The sequence below is a fragment of the Eublepharis macularius genome, chromosome 1, assembly GCF_028583425.1.
Source record: "Eublepharis macularius isolate TG4126 chromosome 1, MPM_Emac_v1.0, whole genome shotgun sequence".
In the NCBI taxonomy this organism is placed as follows: Eukaryota; Metazoa; Chordata; class Lepidosauria; order Squamata; family Eublepharidae; genus Eublepharis; species Eublepharis macularius.
In genome coordinates this window covers 71,660,088-71,681,677 of record NC_072790.1, presented here as the reverse complement: position 1 = coordinate 71,681,677, position 21,590 = coordinate 71,660,088, and the positions used below count along the sequence as shown (strand labels likewise).

The following is a 21,590-nucleotide window of genomic DNA, read 5'->3' as shown; positions in this document are numbered from 1 at the left end:
TGTCCACCTTTCTCACTGAGTCTCAAGACCGATTATGCAGTGATTAGTATAGGCACCTCACAGACCTATTCTTGCACATGCTGCTTCTATCTTTATGTTTCCAGTAGAAGAGTGTAGACTGAGTGTGCAGTATAAAGTGCAATTGTACATACATACAGTCCTTGAGCATAAGTGCAATTCTACATACATACACAGTCTCTGGAAAAGTCAGTAATGCTAGGAACAGTGGAAGGCAGTAGGAAAAGAGGAAAACCTAAAATGAGATGGCTTGACTCAATAAAAGAAGCCACATCCTCCATTTTGCAGGATCTGAGCAAGTCGGTTAATGATAGGATGTTTTGGAGGTCTTTCATTTATAGGGTCGCCATAGATTGGAGATGACTTGATGGCACATAACACACACATACAGTTCTTGCTATACAGTCAGGAGTCTGGCTTTTGCAGGGTTTCAAATCCTATGGAGTTCACTTACATATACGTTAGCTCTGTGCTTACATCTCAATGAATGTACTTAGCCCACTATGATACTGTTCCCCTTCCCAATATGCCTACATTGTACATGTTTAAAGTGTTCAAGAAGGGTTAGTGTTTTTCAGAGATGGAATGTTTTCAGGTGATGCCATGTCATAGAGAACATGCATAAATTACAGTTAATTATGAGCTGCACACATTTTGTAGCATGGATCACTTGAATGGATGGGTGTCCATTACATGCTGTTCTGTTAGGCTGGAAAAGCACATTTCTGTGTTTCATCAGAACAATTATTTGCCAAATGTGCTGCATAGAACAAATTTTGTAATGCTAATGCAGTAATGTTTCTCTGCCAGGATATAAATAAGGTCAGTTTGGATACCTCCAAAGGAATGTTCTCTTGATAAACCCATATTCTTCTGAACAATGCAGTTCTGCAATAGACATGTGCATCAGTACTACAGTGCGGCATTGGACTGAATATATTCCAGTGATCAGCCTGTGGTTCTCCAGTCTCATAAATTCCTAGTTCTACCTGTGGCATGAGTCCTACTAGTACCTGTCTCTGGCTGTACTGGGAAACATATTTCATGCCTTCCCTCATTTCTACCAGGTTGACCCATGCCGAAAGCTTCCTAAATCCTGCTTAGATTATTGCAATAATGATATAACATTAACATTTATTCAGGTGAAAATAATTTGCATTACTTTGAACATTGTGTTAAAATTTCCTTTGTGCAGAAATGTTGACCGAGGGATGCAGATTATTCCTTTAGCGTTATTTCTTGCATACATGTTACTGGCTGCCCCCCCAAGCCCCTTGATAATATGGAAGAAATGTCAAATTGTGGCTCACCCTGAAATGCACAGTTTTAGGTAACAATGGTGTGATGAGACACCAATTGAGGATAGCTGCACTAGCCCGGTGCTGGCAGCATGCCTGAGGAGAACCATGGATGTGCTGGGTGTGACCAGGGCTGGATCAAGGGGAGCAGGGGGGTAGTCTGCCCCTGCACTGTCAAAGAGGGGGCACCGGGCACAGCTGACAGCCGCCGGGAGCGCGTGGGCAGCGGCGTGGGTGGCTGAGTGGCCACCCGCGCAATTCACATGCCCAGCAGGACAGGGAGCGCGCGGCAAGCTGGCCACCCTCTCAGCGGGGCAGGCGAATGACACAGAGGGCTGGGAGGCCGTCCACACCACCCGCCTGCCCTGCTGAGGGGGCAGCCGGCTTGCTGCGTGCTCCCTGCCCTGCGGGGCAGGCGAATGGCGCGGGTGGCTTCCCAGCCCTCTGTGCCACTCGCCTGCCCTGCTGAGAGGACAGCCAGCTTGCCACGCGCTCCCTGTCCTGCTGGGCAAGCGAGTGAGATGGAGGGCTGGGAGGCTGCCCATGCCATTCACCTGCCCCACAGGACAGGGAGCACGTGGCAAGCCAGCCGCCCCCTCAACAGGGCAGGTGAGTGGCGTGGGCAGCCTCCCAGCTGCCCGCGTTGCTGCCGCTCCACTAAAGGTACGCCCTCCCTGTGTGATGACATCACGGAAGTGACGTCATCATGCAGCACTGGGAGCGCATGTGCACACAGCGCGCACGAGAGGGCAGCTGGACTTGGGTTGTCCCAGGCGCCGACAACCCTAGATCCGGCCCTGGGTGTGACAGAGAGCCAGCTAAAACAAGCAGGGCAAAGAGCTGCTGAAAAGGCAGCAAAAAAGGAGGTTGGCTCCCCGGCAGAGAGGCTGATGCCCCCAGCATTTGGGGGCCACGCCAACAGCTAGGAGCACAGTTCTCTCAGGTTCAGTGGGGACAAGAATCTGAGTGAGGTAAAAAGGGAATGGTTGTCTCTAGGGGGACACAGGTGGAAGATGCACAGAGCAGCATGCACCAGACCAGTGATGAAGTAAGCCCTGTCTGCTTCCTAGCTGTAATGTGGCAAGTAGCTTCCCTGTGTCGGGGCCTACATCCTCTCAGACTTGAATGGAAGGGGTCACTGCGTGGGTAACACAAGAGCATCATGCAGACGTTAAATGTAGATCAGTTTCAAAGAATTTATTTCAGTGTAAGTACAGTTATGCTTTCGTTCCTAGTGACTTGTGTTGTCCTACACAGTAGCATCAAACAGGGCCTTTAAAGAGCCTGTCTGTTTGTAGTCTGCCAACACTGCTGTATATGGTCCAGGAGATTCAGCTTCAGGTGATGTAGGATTGTTTGAGGCTTGGAAACTCTACCAATGTAGGTTCTTTGTGATCTTGTTTGATTTCCATTATTTTCCTTTCGGAAGAGTAATAATAACATCTTTGCACTATCTTTACCTTTTTAAAAATACAGGTGTACAAAATGGCGGCTTCAGATTTTTGTATTTCTCTGAGACACAGAAATAGTTGCAGTTAATTCTCCCTCCCCTAAGTTGGTTTCAAGGCAGCCATCTGCAAACATTTGTATCGCCCATTTCTAGGTTATCTAATATTTATTTCCTCTGTAGTTATATTTATAGAATAAAAAACTTGGATGCTTAAAAGCTGTCATGGTTTATGGTCTTCTTGGTAGTTAAGCTGTTTTTAAATATTTAATGCATTCGTAGGACTTTTTTTTGTTGTTGCAAAAGTTTAGAATCGCTTCAGGGATTCATATTGCTTAAGTTATGTATCACTACGGAGGTGCCTGTGGGGAAAGGCAAAAGGGTTGTCTTTTTCTTATCTGTTCTCTTACTGTAATGCATAAATATGGCCCTGCTTTACAATAACTCGAGCTTTGCCATCAAGCTAAATGAAAACGGAGATGGAAAGCCTTAGATGAGACTTTGGAAGGGCTATTACTATGTTCTTTATTTTTTTCTCAGTACTGGATCTATTCCAAGTCTTAGTTATGGGATCAGAACTTATTTGAATGCTGAGATGTCACAGCAGCTACATTAAAAAGCTGTATACAGCCACATTCATTCACTGAACAGCCTTTCCTTTTTCCAGACGCTGTGTTATCACTTAGCAAAATACTAAATATAAAATCATACCTCTCCACAAAGAATTTATTTTCCACAGTAAATGATGAGGAAACCTGAGCAACTTGTGTAAAGTGGACTGGGGGGGGGGGCTGATCCTTGTAGCTTTCTTCCAACTTAAGGAGCCTTCCTCCAACTTTCAGTAGCTCTTTCGCTAATGGAGGAAGTCTCCTTAGATTGGAGGAAGGCTTCAAACTTGAGCCAAAAGGGAAGGTGGGGTATAAATATTTTAAATAAATAAATAAACTTTGCTCAGTGGAGTGGTAGGATAAGGGTAGGATCTACCCCGTTACAGTGGGATACTTGGAACATTGTGGAGGAGTAGCATGCTCAGCAAAGAGTAATATGCTCGGTGCCTGTCATTTTTAGGTTGGGAATCCTGGTGAACCTGGGTCACGTGGGCCTGAAGGTAGTCGTGGTTTGTTTGGTATAGAAGGATTACGTGGGCCGCCTGGACCTCGTGGCATGCAAGGGGAACAAGGTGCTCCAGGGCTCCCAGGAAGCCAGGGTCCAGCTGTAAGTAGCAACTTCCTTTTACACATAAGTTTATGTCATTGGCCAAACATATAACAAAGCTTATGGTTGCATTAGAAATTAAAATACAGATGGAGGGATACCACTTTTGTGTGTCTCATGTTTTTGAAAGCAACAGCCTTTTAATCCATACAGAGCAGGCAACCACATATTAAGCTTGATTTGTAAAAGTGGAAACAAATTAGTGGGGGGCGGGCGGTTTGAGAGAATAAGGAGAAAATCTAGTTAACAGGTCATGTCGTTATGCATGGTTGCTATTGAGGAAAAAAAAGTTTATTGTTCCTTCCAGTGCCACTCTAGGTCACTGGCTTTAACATTTGATTGAGTGTTGTTGGGTGTAACACCATTTTTTATCCTGATTGCAGGGTATTTACATCCCCAATTTTTCATTTTACCTGCCTGGCTCTTAGCTAAATTAGGGAGCACATTTGAGTCTTGAATTCTCCAGGGTACCTACAGATACACATATACATATATATGTGTGTGTCTGTTCTGTATCTACCCTGGGCAGTGAAAGAGCAGGATATAATGCATCTAAATAAATCAAATAAGTACACTTATTCAGAAGAATTCAAGCTGTAGGTAACACCACTGAAGGTTATGGTGTCATCTTGGCTATTGTCGTTTTGGTCTTTGGAGAATCATGTTAGACATCCTGGAAAGAACTTAAGATGACAGTTTCTGTAGTTCATCCAACTGCCTTTTTATCCCTCCGTTCCTTCATAGCATATGTTCAGAAGAATCCACGATGCTAGCAATAATGCGGCTGTTTCCAAATGCATTCACAAATGCCTTCACATTGTAATGTAATATTTGGAAAGCTAGCCTGAGCAATTAAAACAATTAACTAAATTCATCTGTGAGTGTTCATTACCCTAGCTTAGAAGTTCTGTGGCACTCATGTTGTCATGACACCTAAAATAGTACAACTAGATGGGGTTTATGGTTTGCCTCAGACAAGGCTGGAAGTTGGTTTCTTGTTGAAAGGCAGACAACCAATTTAAAAATGTTGAGCGTTGAGGCAGCAGCAGCCGAGTCTCCAAAGAGCTGGAGCAACAGAGATGTTCGATTGGAAGCCGGACTACTGAATGCTGCTGGATGCTGCATCACCTGGTTCTTTTTTCCTCCCAGGCATTGTTTCCTTACCTGAGGTGCTTCCTGCTTGTCTGCCACACGGCTCAAAAATCCAGACAAGGCATTTTGGGGTTTCATGAATGAGCATGTGGATGGTTGTCCCCACTCCCTGTTCCTGGTTTCCTCTTGCTCCGTGATTATTGGAGCTGCCCTGACCCACAGAGATCGTGGTGGAGGCATGCTTGATTTTCCTCTGCAGGACTGGACCCTTTATCTTAACCGATTTTTCCTCTCCAGTAGCTTTACCATGTGTCTCAATGTTAACTGAATTATTTTAACAACATTTTAATTCCAGGGTAGAGAGCCAACTGATGCACACATTAAGCAGGTTTGCATGAGAGTAATGCAAGGTAAATAAACTCTACGTACTTATGTGACCAGCCAGAAGGCTGCAAGTTGGTTTGCATTTAGAATGTTAACTGTGCATGCTTTGTCTCTTTTGTCTCATGTCAGCACATGTATTAAAACCGTGCATTAATTTTTAAATCCCCTTTGATAATTTTGGATAAAGCTACTCAAATGACAAATGGTGGGTTTACTAAATTCGGTTTGTGCAAGAGGTTTAATCAAAGCAATAGATCAACTCTAGTCTTTCAAGGAGTAGGCTGTGGAAACTTACAGGCAGAACGGTGCCATGATGAGCCCTGGTAGCCAGATATTAAGGAACCAGCCGCAAAGTATGGGTTAGCAAAGCAGAGGCACCTGAGCCCTCTGTGGCATTTCTCTCCTGTAACATGAAGGCATTTTGGGTGTATGTAAAATCCACAGAACTTCATGAGATCTAGCCACAAGATAGTGTGAAGCTGGATGGAATAATAAAGATTTCCCATATATAGCTTTTGATCTCCATCCCACTGGGGCTCAGGGGACCCAATGAACTAGATGGCATTTAGGAATACAGCGGGAAAATTGTTCTCCTTGCTTCCATATTGCATAAATATCGCTTTATAAGAGTAACATGCACTGCATAAAAGTTATAATTTTTGAAGAGTCAGCAGTAAAATACTGCTGGCATTATTAATGCCAAAGCAACGAACAGTGATAAATAACTTAGTTGAACCATTAATTTTTAATTTGCAATTGCACTGGAAGAAGCTTAAGAAGTCACTTTTATAAGGTGTAGAATGAGGTTGAAAATGGCTGTGTTCAAAGTGTGCCCTGTAATACTCTTATCATTAAATTATAGCAATGAACAATTTCCCTAGAACAGGGGAATTAATAGACAGTGGTGGGGTCCATCAGTTTAAAATATGGTGAGGTACATGGGAGGGCAACCAATTAACTTTCTTTTTCAGTTATTTAAAAGTTTAAGCTTATAAACACTTATTTCAGTCTTGATTTATATATTAGTACTTATTTTTTGATTAGGATTTATTGTGTGGAAGAAATAGACACCGAGCAGGTGGATGGTACTGAGCATGTCCTTGGGGATATTGTACTCCTGTAAGCCAAGATGTTAAGGGACTTGCATTGCTCTCTGTGTTTTAATTTGAGACAATCTGTGTAACTACTCTTTCCTTTAAAAAAAAACAATTGGCCATCAGAGGAGTACAGCATTAGTTTCTAGCATTGTTTCACAAATTCTCACATAGCACCTTTCAAAAGCAACATTATCATGTGAATAATATCCCTCTTTTTGACTATCCATATGACTATTGTATCTGTTTTTCACTTAAGTCCCTGTAACACCTATATGCTAATTGCAACCTGTCCCATCTCCTAACCTGTAAATCTTCCACTCAGAATATCCAGGAAGTAACTAAGCCAACCGATGGCAGTGTATGGACCATAGGCCAGATACAGCCATTTGGTAGTTCTATGTAGTCTACTGACTCTGGTTGGAATAATGAATATGTTATATGGAATAATGAATATTAAATAGAACCCTTATCCTCAGAGTTGCATAAGTAGATTGAAAACATATTGGCAACTGCAGGAGGGCAAGAAGCAAATTGACAACTAAAAGAGTCCCAGATTAATTGCTTTGCTATTATGTGAACTCTTATAAATAACAATAATAATTCACGCCAACCTTAACTTTGTGATTCATCCCTTCATTCTTTGAATTTCACAGAACAACTGGCTCAGTTGGCTGCCAGCCTTAGGAGGCCTGAATTTGGTGCCCCAGGCCTCCCAGGCCGACCTGGACCCGCTGGGGTCCCTGGACCCCCTGGAGAAAACGGCTTCCCAGGGCAGGCTGGATCCCGGGGTCTGCCTGGCCTTAAAGGTCCTCCTGGTGAAATTGGGCTGAAAGGGATCAAAGGTAAGAGACTTAGACTACTCTCCTATTCACACTTATGGGGAAATGAGTCCCACTGAAGTTAGCAGAATACTCCAAGAATATATTCACAGGTATGGCCTGCTGATGGTCAGGCCTGAACCCATGTCATGCTGATGCTGTATGCAGTAGATTCTGTGTTGTTACATGGAATCAGTATAGGCTTACTTGCCTGTGGTGCCTGCCTGTGATGGGCAGGCTCCCACCCTCACCTTCAATTGCCTGTGCTCAATCAATTGGGCAGCAGGAGAAAAATGGGGGGGGGAGCAGTGTCACAGCATCCACGGAGTTCCCTCCTTCCAGGGTCTGCCCCCCGCCCCCAAGCTCCCAGGGTTTGTGGATGTGGGGCTGGCAAGCCTATATCAGTACAGTTGCCTTTGGTCTGACATATGTGACTAACTGCAGGACAGCAGCCTTGGTTGTTTGATACTGCCTCTGCTAGGCTTAATAACCTGATATTCTTCATATTTTATACGTTAGGAAATACTATGTAGGTAGGAGTTTGTCATCCCAATCACTGTTGTATTTCCAGCACTTTCCATTTGTTTTGCTCCCTATTTAATTTCACTTTTCTCCGGTTTTCCCTTGTGCTTATTTACTGTGATGCATGGAGCTTGTTCTCCGTTTGAGTTTATTTATCCTGTGAAACTCTGACTAAGCATCAGTATGGGGGTGGGGTTGCATTACTGCTGCTTCCAGCAGGGTTTGTGTGCATTCCCTGGCCAAATACCAGTTTTACTTTAGCTTGCATGGAGGACCAGGATCAAGATGGGTAGCTGCGTTTGTCTGTAGCAGTAGAAAAGAGCAAGAGTCCAGTAGCACCAATAAGACTAACGAAATTTGTTGTAAGGTATGAGCTTTCGTGAGTCACAGCTCACTTCTGAAGAAGGATCTGAAGATGTGAGCTGTGTGACTCAGGAAAGCTCATTCGCTGCCACAAATTTTGTTAGTGTTATAGGTGTTACCTGGACTCTTGCTCTTTTCTACTGCATGGAGGACAGGGTTACTAAAGTGCTGAGGGGGTAGGATTTACCAGAGTCCTGTTATGGGATGGTGATGCTGCAGTCCCCGGTCTCAGAACTAATACTATTACCACAAATGGAGAACCAAGCACCAAACGGTAATGAATGTATGCAGCCCTGCAAACTGAATGAAGGTCATGGGAAACTCAATTTTAAAAACGTGTTTCGTGAAACTCCTTGGATAGCCACTGGGGTGGGGTGGGGGTCTAAAGCAAAATGTTCAGTATAATATGCAGAGGAATCATACTTTTCAATATTATACAAGAAATCTGTTGCTAGTTTAATTTGCTTGTCCTCTTTTGACAGCGCAATAAAACAAGGAAAGGAATGAAATGCAAAAAAAAAAGCAGACTTCTTGTTCTGTCGAAAGTATGACAAAATGCCAAAAATAAATTGAAAAAGAAATCAAATCACTGCTTGTAAAGCAGTTTCCTTTTAAGGTCATATTTTATTTTTGATTTGCAGCAACACACTTTCTTATTTAGTAGGTATGAAATACATTGTAGCCCCATGATATGGAAGTGTTGCGGTGACAATAATTTTTTCCTCCATCTTTTGTCAGAATCTCTGGACACTCAAAGCCTTAAGTAGGAGACTGGCCAGTTATCCTGTTCTAAAGCATTTAGAACATAACAGCAGCAATAAACTTCCGCATACAGAACTAGGCCTTTATTTAGAAGCAGGCAATTAAGCTATCTTACCCAACTAGCACATTGTCAGGTTTAACTATAGGGCATAATCTTTCCTTTGTGCATGGAGACCTTGTAATGCAGGTGTATACTGGCACATTAATATCTGTGTTAGTCCTCTGTGTGGAAGCATCCAAGAGTAGCAGAAGTCCATTAAGCCCCTAAGATGGAAGAAGAAAGAGCCAGCTGGACCCTAGCATGTTTTGCCTCCTCCAAAGTCACCTGCTGTAGGTAGAATCTAGGTGCTTAAGTATGTCACTTAATCCATTGTGTTCCTACTCCCTTCCAAGTATGAGAACTCTGTTATTGCCTTTGCAGACCACTGAAGTACTCCTATCACCCCTTCATACCACATCCTTGTTCTAAACCTCCATTTAGTTCAGCCACAATTGATCTGCAACCACTGGACCTTGTGTCAGAGCCAAGCTACAAGTGATGCCTTACACAGGTTGGACACTAGTTGGCTTCCCTCAAGTTTTGATGGGAAATGTAGGCGTCCTGGTTTTACAGCTTCGCTCTCCATTACAGCTGCAAGACCAGGATGCCTACATTTCCCATCAAAACTTGAGGGAAGCTGACAAGTGTCCAACCTGTGTAAGGCGTCACTTGTAGCTTGGCTCTCAGTCTCATACAGCTGGGTGCCAGGCTAGGGCAATGCAATGCAAAACATCTCCCCCCGCTACCCCACTACTTGGCAGACAGTGACCCCCCCCCCCCCGGCATCACATTGGGTTGGATCCAGCCTAAATTGGAAATTTCCACCAATTTCTACTTACCACTGCAGAGGCACCTCATGTCATTCCTCGGGGCCCCCTGTTCTCCAGGAGCAGCATTTCAAGGAGCTCAGTAGGCTGCATTGGAAGAGAGAAGCAGGAAGGTTCCATTCTGCCACTGGAAAATTTAGCCTGGATCCAACCCTCAAATTGGAGGATCTTTGTAAATGCGTGTGGTGTGTGCGTCATAGGTCCAAGGGCTGGAAGTTATACTTCCATTAGTTCTTCCATCCAGAAATAAGTTCTTCCATCCAAACCAGTAACCAGCACTTGAAAGCGCACTATGCATATTTGTGGTGGAATAATGAATAAACATGTAGAGATGAAAAGGGATGTAGGCTAAAAATACCTAATTTACAAGACCTTAAGATACATACCTCATAACTGCATTGTACATAATTCTGTACCTTATCTTGTTTTAGCTCAGTTAGTAAAGGAGAATATGCTGGAGTCCAATGAGAGAATAAACATAGGCCTTTATTGCAAGGAAGAATAACACAGTTACCAGGATGAAGGCTCCTTGAACTGGTCAGTTCTTCGGAGCTATGATGCTACAACGTAAGATTTTATACCTTTGGGTCAATTAGCATAAGTTATATAAGTTACAACCTTGGGACTACATAGGTCCAAGCAAGTGACCACCCCTGTCTCACACTGGAAGAACAATTCTGGACGTCATTGCTTATCACCTCAAGATTATCTTGTCAAGGAACATCTCCTTTTATTAGCAACATTTTGTGCTTTGCAGGCAAAATACTATTTTTGAAGCTACTTAGGCTCCCTTCTGACACCCGGGAGCTCTTCGTGTCCTTGACGCATCCTGCTGGTCTAGGGGAAAGGACACAAGTCCTTCTCTCTGTGCCCTTGTTTTCTAGAACAAAGTTCAGTGCCGCTATTTCTGTTTCTTGAGGGTAAACTCCCTCTGGCTGTCCTACTTGCAGCTGGTCCTTCTCTCCTCTTTTCTCTATTCTTATTCTCCAGCTACGTATGGCATAGTACATAGTGGTTACAGGTGCATCTTACTATCAGTAAGCTAGGCCAGTATACATATGTGGGCAGCCTTTCACCAAACTTCAAATAACAGGCACCTCACTGTGGCTGGCATTTGCATATGTCATCTGCCTGGGCACTTTACTCCAGTGTTCACTTCTCTGCTTTGCACAGTAAAAATACAGTTCAATTACATGAAAATACAGTTCAATTACATGAAAATAGGAAAGGCACATGAAAATATTCTAGTCCATTAATTCCCATCAACTATAAAAAGTAGAAACAGGTGAAGGAGTATGTAACAATCAGAGTTTAAGGCTTTCTGAGCCTGCTCAATAGGTTCTGGCATGGCACGGCAACAGTTATGCTTTTGAATTGTGACAAGACATGATCTATGGTCTTACAGCAGCATTACTGCCAATGGCTATAATAAAAGTGCTTGTGCTGAACAATTCATTAGTCTTGCCAACTGGTTTTGAATGACTTTCAATAGAGAACATTTTACACAGACTGAAAATGACGCTTCATTTGTCCATTTTAGGTGAAACTGGTGAAAAGGGGGAGAGAGGATTCCCTGGCCGAGGGCCGAAAGGCTTACCAGGAACAACGGGGCTTCCAGGTAAATGTTAACACTATTGGCAGAACATCCAAGAAATCCTTATGCTATTGTGCATTAAAGCCTATTGTAAATGTTTTTAACAATATGAAAACACAGGGGAAGCGAGTACTGTACTTAGGTAACTTCTGACTTTCCGTGTTATGCTGTTGAACAGTCTTAATTATTTGAATGCAGAGGCAATCCCCTTAGTTCTCACATCTGTGAATGAATCTTACAGTTCGGAATGTCTTCCCCCAGTTCCTTTTCAATTCAATGGCCAACGTATTGGAAAACAGTATTCATCTTAAGACAAGGTTGCCATGTTCAGGTCCTCCAAATCTGAGTGACGTATTATGCAAATTAATTACATTAATTGTTTGTTATCTACCGGTTGCTTTGCAAGTAGGAAAGAGTGTGGGGGGGGTAGGGTGGGCGGGTGCGTTTTCCCAGGCTTACCTTTGGTACCTGAAATGAAGACTACTTTTAAACTTTTAAGGGGATATTTTACCTTACTATAATGTTGAGGTATATCAGACTGAAAGACTGGACATGCTGTCCATCCGCTAATGCAACCAGATCGACTCCTTTTAATTTGAAGGTGCACCCATCTAAAATTATTTTCCAGTTTTGTAGTTACAAAGATCACTTGTTTTTTTTTCTGCTGCTGTCAACCTTACAGGAACAGCTGGTCAGGCTCTCTTTAAAGAGAGAGATTCACTTTTTATTACATGAAGTTTTTGGAATGATTTGGAACATCATAAGAAGGCATACAAAACTTTTTCTTAAAGTTAGTTACTTCTAGAAGCCAGACACAAGGCAAAAAACCCACATAGAAGTGAGTTTAAGGTGGGTACCTGTGTTGGTCTGTAGCAGAAGAGCAAGATTCAGGTCTTCAGGGTGTTACTGGGCCAGAATCTTGCTCCCCTTAGAAGTGCAAATCAGCTGCTTCTGCAGGCCCTCAACTAAAGCAAGTTCAAAAGAAGCAGCTTGTGGCAATTGCTTCCCATGCCTGTCAATTATAACCAGGACTTCCCTCATTGGCTAGAATAAAAAGAAGGTGAATCAGGCCTGTTTCTTCTGCATAAATTAGGTGGAAAACATTACCTTCTGTCTTGGAATCTAGAAGTCCTATAGATTTTGTTTCCTTTTTATGTGAAAGCTGGGCATCAGGGCCAGCAGGTACTGATTCTGGATAAAACTTGGCCAACTGGGCAGTATGGCAATCCATTTTAAGACTGCCAACAGCTTCTAGAGTGTGGCCAGCAGTCCACATGAGTCTGCTCCAATGTTCTGTTGTACCACTGACCTTCCAGTCGCTATATCAGCAACTGAAGATTTAATTTTAAATTAAAGCCAACTTGGAGGTCAAGAATCCATGGTATAGACTTATTAGGATTATGATAAACAGACTGAATGCTGCCATAATTGCATGACATACCAAGAGGGGCTATGCCCAGGCTCAAGCCCAATAAGTGATTTAAAATTGTAAGTGGGTTTCTATTGTATCATTAGAACATACATGGTACATATACATCTGACAAAGAGAACTGTGGTTCTCAAAAGCTTATGTTGGTTAGTCTTAAAGGTGCTACTGGACTCCCTACTATATGCGTATCCTTCAGATCTAATTTTGGTTGACTAGCACTTCAAAATTTGGTATACTGTATACTGTTGTGGAACACCACAAAACTCATAGAAGCTATTATTTATGAGTGTAGCACAAGTGCCCTCTGGTGGGTATTGTGAAAATTGTTTGCCAATTAAAAGTTAAATTGCAAGTTTTAAACTCACACAGGAAGTTTATACCTTATGCCTTATACTGAACCAGACCATCAGTCCGTCAGTATCAGCATTGTCCACTCAGACTGGCAGTGGCTGTCCAGGGTCTTAGACAGACTGAGGTCTTTCACATAACCTCCTACCTGGGCCTTTTTACTGGAAATGCCCTGGGTTGAACCTGGGACCTCCTGCATGCAAAGCAGAGGCTCTTCCACTGAGCCACAGCCCCTTCCCAACTCCTGTTTTTGTGAATCAGGATATTCTAAAATCGTTCTCCAGAAGAGAAGAATGCTTACTAAAGTATACTTACTGAAGTATACTTATTAAGTAGCCATAAATGTAATTCAGTAAATGCAAATGTTTTAAATTATCTTTAATTGCCTAGCTGGCAAATTACATAAAATATATCTCTTCCTCTCCCCCATCAGAAAGTTAAATTTTCTTTGTGAATAAAATTGGTTGCAAATTTCCTCACAATTTGAAATACGCAGTACTGCAGCCCAAGCTCTGCTCATGACCTGAGTTCAATTCTGGTGGAAGCCAGATTCAGGTAGCCGGCTCAAGGTTGACTCAGCCTTCCATCCTTCCGAGGTTGGTAAAATGAGTACCCAGTTTCCTGGGGGTAAAGTGAAGATGACTGGGGAAGGCAATGGCAAACCACCCCGTAACAAAAAAAGGCTGCCAAGAAAACATCGTGATGCGCTGTCCCCCTATGGGCCAGTAACGACTCGGTGCTTGCATAGGGGACTCCCTTTACCTTTAGTAGCAGGCCATCCGAGGAAGGAGAATTTGATCTTAGTGCTCTCCTCAAGGGGGCCATAGATCAGTGGCAGAGCACGTGCTTCGATTGCAGAAAGTCCCATGTTCAGTTTCTGGCATCTGTTGTTTAAGGGCAAGAGCCTGAGTATAGCCTTTGCCTGAGATCCTGAAGGGTTGTTGCTTATCAGAGTAAATTGGACTAAGCTGGATGGACCAGTGGTTTGTCAGCATAAGGCAGTGTCATATGTTAAAAAAATCCCCCTGCCCTTAATTGGGGAGAGGCAATTCCAGGTTCAGCCTCAGCATCTGCAATTAGCAGGGTTGAGAAAGGCCCCCAGAACTTTGCGCCAGCAGTCTGACTGATCATAAGATAGGTTTATATGGATAAGCTGAGTGTCTTCATGTATGCTGGCAAGAGAAAACAAAAACTTGAGTGTTAGATTCAAGTCCCTTCCATTACTTTGTGTAAATCCCCATGTTCATCATGTTCAGAGAGCAGTTTTGATTTCCAGAATAGCATCTCCTTCTAGTCATGACAAACCCCAACTTCTGACTCCACCTAGAATAGTGGCTTTCCCGAAGTCATAAGCAAAAGCCACTCAGCACCCATCACTAACAGAACTCTAACAAGAGTAACAATAACCTCGCAAATGTTAAAAACCTTAATGTGAAAGAGAAGGACAGTGTAGGTTAATTTTATGGACCCCCCCCCCATCTGTCCTCCACATGCCCAAGAGTGCAGCAAACAGCAGCACACACCAAAAGTTAGGCGGACTGTCCTTTGGAGAGGCCTAAGAACAGGAATTTATAGTAAGTAAAATGTATTTTTCTCTCTCCTATGTTCAGAGGGCAATCTCTATCTCCAGAATGTAAAAAAGCAGCAACACATCTTAGGACAGGCTCTCTAACATGGGGTACAGGCTAAGGAGCTCATTGCAGAATTCGATGCCTGAAGGCCCTAGTGGCTGTTGCCACTTTTTAATAGTTGGTGAATGTATTTCCTGCAGCCCCAATGGCAGCTCTGTGGACTTCCACTGCAGGAAGCCTCCCCCAGAAAGTGGTGGGTATAGCTGTTTCCCAAACAGAAACCTGTATGCTTCACAAATATGTCTCTGGGTCTTCCAGCTAATGGTTGTCTTCAAGGCATTTTTTACCCAGGGAGACCTTCTGGAAGGAAACAAATTGTGTCTCTTGCCCTGAGTTGGAGCTAGGTGATGTGGTGACCAGACTGCTGTAGTCAAGTGTCTGCTGATCCTTCTTCTAGCCAGAAAGGCCGAAAGAGCAAGCTGGGATGGAACCTCTTTTGGAAGGGCTTTCCTGTACTCTGTTCATGACTTGGAAGTGTGCAGGAGAGAGGGGAACAATAAGAAGATCAAACATTTTCAAATAAAACTGAGCGATACAGTGATTAGCGTGTTGGACTGATGTCTGGGAGACCCAGATTCTAATCCCTTCTCTACCGTGGTAGCTTGCTGGGTGACTTTGAGCCAGTCACATAGTCTAACTTTTCTCATACTGTTGTTGTTGTAAAGATAATCCAGGGGCGGCGGGGGAATAATGATTTTTTGGGTCCCCATTGGGGAAAAAAGCAAGGTTTAAACGTCTAAATAAATAGTTAATAAACCATAAAATAATAGTCTGTGAAGTCAGATGATAAACACCAGGACATGAAGGGCCCCAGTGGCAACCCTGGTCACAAAGATGGAGTCAGAAGTGGGCTGTTTCTTGTGACCAGGAGGAGATACTGTGCTAGAAGAGGAGACTGCCCTCTAAGCGTGGGGCAGGGGACAGCAGTTACCTATGAAAGTCTGTTTCACATGCACTCCAAAGGAGATGGGCGTGCCAGATTCCATGACCCGTGTGCTCTCTCTGTTCTTGCAGGAGAACCAGGCAAGCCTAGTTATGGCACTGAGGGACGTGATGGCGAGCGAGGCCCACCTGGAGAGGCTGGCCTCCCTGGCGTCCCTGGCCCTCCTGGCCCTCCCGGCCCTCCTGGCTATTGCGAGCCATCAGCCTGCACTGTGCAAGCGGGGCTACGAGCCGGTAAGAATGTGAAAGGGCCATGAAAAGTGGAAGCGTAATGGCACAATGTTGGAAGCAGCGTACTTACCTGCACATACATTTGACAAGGATCGAAACAGAAGCAACGCATACTGTAAACACAAAAAGAATCTTATCAAGGCTTGACAGACTTTAAATGTATTGGTTGTTCCCTTCTTCACAACTTGTGCAAACAGCACATGGCAACCAAACGTAAAAAAACAACGGTGCTTACAAAGATGATACCAGATGGCTTTTATTTCTTCTTGTGGTGAAAGGCAGCTGTCTAACTCTTTTATTTTTAAAGGACTTCCTTTTAAATACTAGTCTTATCCTTTTCCCCTACTCATGTTGTGCTGCATCAGAGAGAATGTTGGAATTCAGTTGTAGCAGTTATGGTCCATCACATTCGTAAAATAAATTAAGATAATATACATTCATATTTGTCATGTTGGTGCTGTGTGTTAGCCAGCCATGCTTGCCCACCATTCTGATTTCAAATAGTCTGATATAGCTGCTGTGTAAAATCATGCAGAATACTTTTGTGTGCTGTAAAACACTGTAAATGTATGAATGCTATTTTACCAGGACCATCTCATGTGAAATAACCTGTACGCATAGGGGCAGTTATTAAGCATCTGCTCCAACATGTACTAAATCCTGTTTCATATGACACTTGCCATTTCTACCGTTTACCCTTGTATAAAATCAAAGAGGTCAAAAAGCCACTGGTAAGGGAATTTTAATCTTTGGAAACAGCTAAGATTTATAGCTGTATTTATTTATTTTAAAAGATCTTAAGTGACATCTTTGGTTGTAAAAAAAAAGTTGAAATAAATAATGTTTTTTAACCCTTTGCATTTTTTGTATGAATGGTAAATCGGACTAAAACAAAACACTTTTCCAGACTCACCTTCCCAGAAACATCTTCGGCTTCATTTCTCAGTGGAACAAAGTGTATTGTATAAATTAATGTTTTTTTTCTCTTTCTCTCTAGATTGTAAATTTGTTTTTTGAATTATATATGTTCTCAGATCTGTTGTCTTGCAAGACAAAAATAAAAGTGCCCTTATTTTAATCATCATCACTACCCCCTTCTCTATGTTGCCGTTAGTATTTTTTTTAGTAAAATAAAACATGGTTGGGAATCAGCTTGACTATAGAGTCAATATTTTCCTCTGCATTTTTCTCTATTGCCATTATTAGGCTGTCTTATTTTTATGAAAATAAATATAATTGTGAGACTTCTTTAGAACAGAGGTTTTGTTACATAACAAGGAAATAAATAACATTTTTATTAATTGCAGTGGATGTGGTCCAGATCTATTAGGATCAATAGCAGGTTGTATCTCTGCTGGTTGTTACTTTCAGAATGTGTGTCTGAACATATTGTGTATAGCTGGTGCAGTATGCACCTCATCATAGCTGACATAGCTAACATCCATGGATAGGGCTCTGCTTTTGGGTTATGTCATGAGAAACTTGATTCCTCACTTATCACCAATATATTTTGCAAAGTCTGTGTAGACATGTCAGATCCCATATGCTGTAGAAGATGAACTCCATTGCCTATTAGTGAAGAAATTTACTGGCAGGTAAGTTATGTCTGAGATGCCTTCTTAGAAGAGTGCAATGACTTTGGATGGTTATCAGTCTTTGTTTATTCTGTTAATGATTTACGTATGTGACCAGATTATTCAAAGAAACAACAAGGAACTAACAGAAAACACAGATATAGTGGAACAATTTGGAATGTGAATAACTAAGGGCTTTTTTTCTGCTGGAATGCCCCGGAACGGCATTCTGGCACCTCTCATGTGTAGTGGCCATCAGTTTCCTGGAACAAATGACTTAAGGTAAGCCTGCTCCTGAGGGGGGGGAGCATACATGGTGGGAGGGTGGGGGAACAGCCTGGAACAGGCCACTGCTGAGCAGGGGAGCACTCCCCCGCCCAGCAGTGACCTGATCCAGGCTGAATTGGGCCTGATCCTGGCCATTTTGGGCCACTTTGGGCTCAAAATGGCCAGGATCAGGCCCCAAATGGACGGGATCAAGCCAATGCCAGGCAAGGGAGCACTCCTCTGCCTGGCAGTGGCTCGATTCAGGCTGAATAGTGCCTGATCCTGGCTGTTTTGGGCCAGTTTAGGCCCAAAATAGCCAGGATTGGGCCCAAAATGGGCCCTGCTGGGCAGGAGAGTGCTCTCTTGTGCAGTAGTGGCCTGTTCCAGTCTGAATCGGGCCCAATCCTGGCTGTTTTGGGCCCAATTTGGCCCAGTTTTGGCCCCAAATGGCCAGGATTGGGCCCAAAACAGCCAGGACTGGGCTGCTGCAGGCTGGAGGAGTGCTCCCCTGTGCTACAGTGGCCCATTCAGGGCTGATTTGGGATCAATTTGTGCCGAATTCAGCCTGATCTGGGCCAAATCGCCCCCCCCATGGGGCATGGGAGCGCTCCTGGGGCTGTTACGGCCTGCGTGATGATGTCACTTCCCAGAAGTGACATCATCACGCAGTACTGGGAGCATCTGCGTGTTGCACGAATACACATGTAGTAACAGGGGCGCCACCTCCTCCCAGGAGTTGCCCCAGGTGAGAGTTCTCCCACCTCTTTCCCCAGAAAAAAAGCCCTGCTTATACCTGTGTGTCATATTGTTGATCTGTTTACATACAGAGGTGATCTGTTACGTAAAACATATTTACATGCAGATTCTGCAAGAAGGACAGTTTCATTAAAGTAATTGTATTTTACAGACTACCATAAATAGCCAATTACCTTAAATGTAATAACATCACAAATGAAAATCAAATTTTACAATCCGTGGTAGCAAATGCCCTATATTATGCACATTTCATTGAGAATTTTGTTGTGTTGGATCCTGTGCTTACATGGGCAGAAGGCACTTGCAGTGCACATCTCTCCCCACTTTCTCCTTCCCACATCAGCCCTATATGACTCCCAGAAGGAATTACCAGGGCCCACAAGAACCCTGTGGGCCACCAGGTAGGAGGCAAAATTGCCCCACTTCCTTCTTGACCAATAGAAAGTTGAGAGATAGAAGCAACAGCTCTGTTGATACCTGAGCAAGTTGTAGGCAATTTCACCATTACCACATTTCCGTCCTGCCAGACTGGTGATAGCTTGAGCCTGCAACAGTTCCTCTTTTAGGAGAGCGCACCTGTCAATCACTCCCTTCCCCTCCAGCATTCTTGTCCATGGGATAACTCTCATCATATCTCTAAGGTTATTAAAGTTTGCCCGACTAAAATCTAATCTGCACGTTTGAGCCCTTGGGCAATTTCCTTGCTAGAGTTGTGGAGGACTACTGTGGGAAGGGGAAGGGCAGGGGGAGATTGGTCACCCTAAGAGCCTTCTGCATGTGCAACCAGGGGATCCAGCTCGCTCTTTTATTTCCATAACTGTCTGCTTAGGCTCCAGACACGTAGGGGGAAAAGGCAGCACTCAAGACACGTAGGGGGGAAAGGCAGTCATTCTTCCATCAGTTAACTTTTATTTTAACCTTAGCAACACCATATAAATAACAAAGTAATCTGAGAACAGAATGAAAACAATTTTACCAAATCTAATAACATAAGACAAATGTACAAGGAGGAAAATGCGAAGTTCATCAAAATGTCTTGAAACAGTATTTTCACACCTTTACAGCATGTCTCTAAGGAAGAAAGTAACTGCATATTTAAAGTTCTGGTTGCACAAGTCACATATCTGGCATTACCAGTTCAATTCAATGCAATTAAAAATTAAGACTAAAGTAACAACGTAGATAATAATCCACTGAGCATGTGCAAAAAACTGAATCTTCCATTTGCAGGCAAAAGAATCTTACAGACCAATAGTGAAGTCTATATGGAGAAAGATTATTCAGATATTAAAGGTAACAATAAAATAATGCTGTTGTCAACTTTTGCAAATTGATGACAAAGAAAAGTCAAGTAAATAATTTAAATTCATTTGTTTTCTTGAGAGAAACCTAAACATGATATACTACGGCCATAATCTAACAGAGGGTTAAATAAACCTGCTAAAATCAATGGACTTTAGCATGCTGAACTCTATGTCTGACTGCAGAATTAATGTTGGTTGGAGAATCTGTGTATTTATTAGCTAACTTTGGTCTATTTATTTATTATAACATATTTCCTTGCATGCTAGATTTCATTCAATGTCTTTTTCAGTTAACCTGAAAAATCACCACCCATCATCATAACAAGCTGAAACTCTGTTTAGAGTTACCAGATGTATCGAAAACTAGCCTTAACAGTATGGCAAACTTTCATTTCCAACAACTGTAATTGCCTAAAAAAAGAAAATGCAAATAAAAAAATTAGGTTAAAAAAAATCAAACAATAGCCTGCTGCTCTCAGGCCTGTATTACCCCTGAAACCAAAGATGTATTTTATACAAAAATAGATATTAAAACATTGATATCAAAGATGAATGGGCTGTAACTTCCACTTCATTTACAGAGCATTTTTATGTATGCAATGTTGCAATAAACTTACTGCTCTCATAATGATGTATGGCAAAATGGAGGAGGAGGGGCTCAACAGAATCCCATATGGGGGGGTCCTCTCCCGCATACATGAAGTTGCAGGTATGGGAAGAGCGAGATCATGCCCATGGTTGTGTTATTCTTTTTGTAAGCTACTTTATATACATATATTAAATTGTAAGCAACAGTTATCCTGGAAATAAAGCACCAAAGTTGGGAATGATCCAACCAAAGTTCAGCACTGTCATCCTGTTCTCATGGGGAAACTTAAGCAAGTGCTTAAACAATGGGACTTTGAAAAACTTTGGCTGAATTCTTCCAAACATTTCTAAAATAAAATAAACTATAAATTCTAAGACAGAACTTCAAAGATAATTATAATAAGCTCAAGGACAAAAATGGAAACTTGGTACAAGATTTAAAAAATCCATGTGTAGTGCACTGTTTCCTCCCTTATATACATTTGTAGAATGCAGTCCCTATTAAATCATACACACAACTAAAAATGTGCTGCTCGCCACCTTATGGACATAAGGTGGTATAGCACAAACCCTGAAGTGATTTGCAAGGTGTGAATAATTATCTAATTTACAATAGTGATATCTTTTGTTTTTTTAGACAAAACTAAATAGTTCTATGCACAGTGTTCATTTAAGACATTTCAGAAGTCTTCTTAAGTAATTTTGAGACAGTAAGACTTCTGTCATATTTAAATCAACTGATTCAAGGAATATAAGAAGGACATCTCGTATTCTACAGCTGAACTAGAATACTTACAGTAGCTTTCTTAATATTACATGCTATCAAAAGCATTCTAGATACAAGATCATGTAACTGTACAGAAAAATTGTACAAGGCTACTAACTAACCATCAAATCAAGCCATTAGTAAGTGTGGGTAAGGAATAAGGAACTAAAGATGAGAAGCAAAACTTTAGGAAGTTTTGGCAAAATTTTAATCCACATTCAGCAGTGGGCTTAGTGTGAAAAATAAAAAAATGTTATGTGAATTCTGAAGGTGCATC

General features: G+C 42.5%; 1 protein-coding gene across 1 annotated transcript in view; it reads left to right on the top strand.

Annotated features, from left to right (window-relative positions):
* Positions 1-17,142, top strand: part of COL9A1 (collagen type IX alpha 1 chain) — a 102,827-nt gene extending 85,685 nt beyond the window's left edge. The window contains exons 34-38 of the mRNA XM_054983926.1: positions 3,832-3,978; positions 5,426-5,480; positions 7,205-7,393; positions 11,424-11,501; positions 15,900-17,142. Coding sequence (XP_054839901.1) covers positions 3,832-3,978; positions 5,426-5,480; positions 7,205-7,393; positions 11,424-11,501; positions 15,900-16,084 — 654 coding nt within the window. The 3' untranslated portion in view covers positions 16,085-17,142. The remainder of the gene's footprint in view (positions 1-3,831; positions 3,979-5,425; positions 5,481-7,204; positions 7,394-11,423; positions 11,502-15,899) is intronic.
* The last annotated feature ends 4,448 nt before the right edge of the window (positions 17,143-21,590 follow it).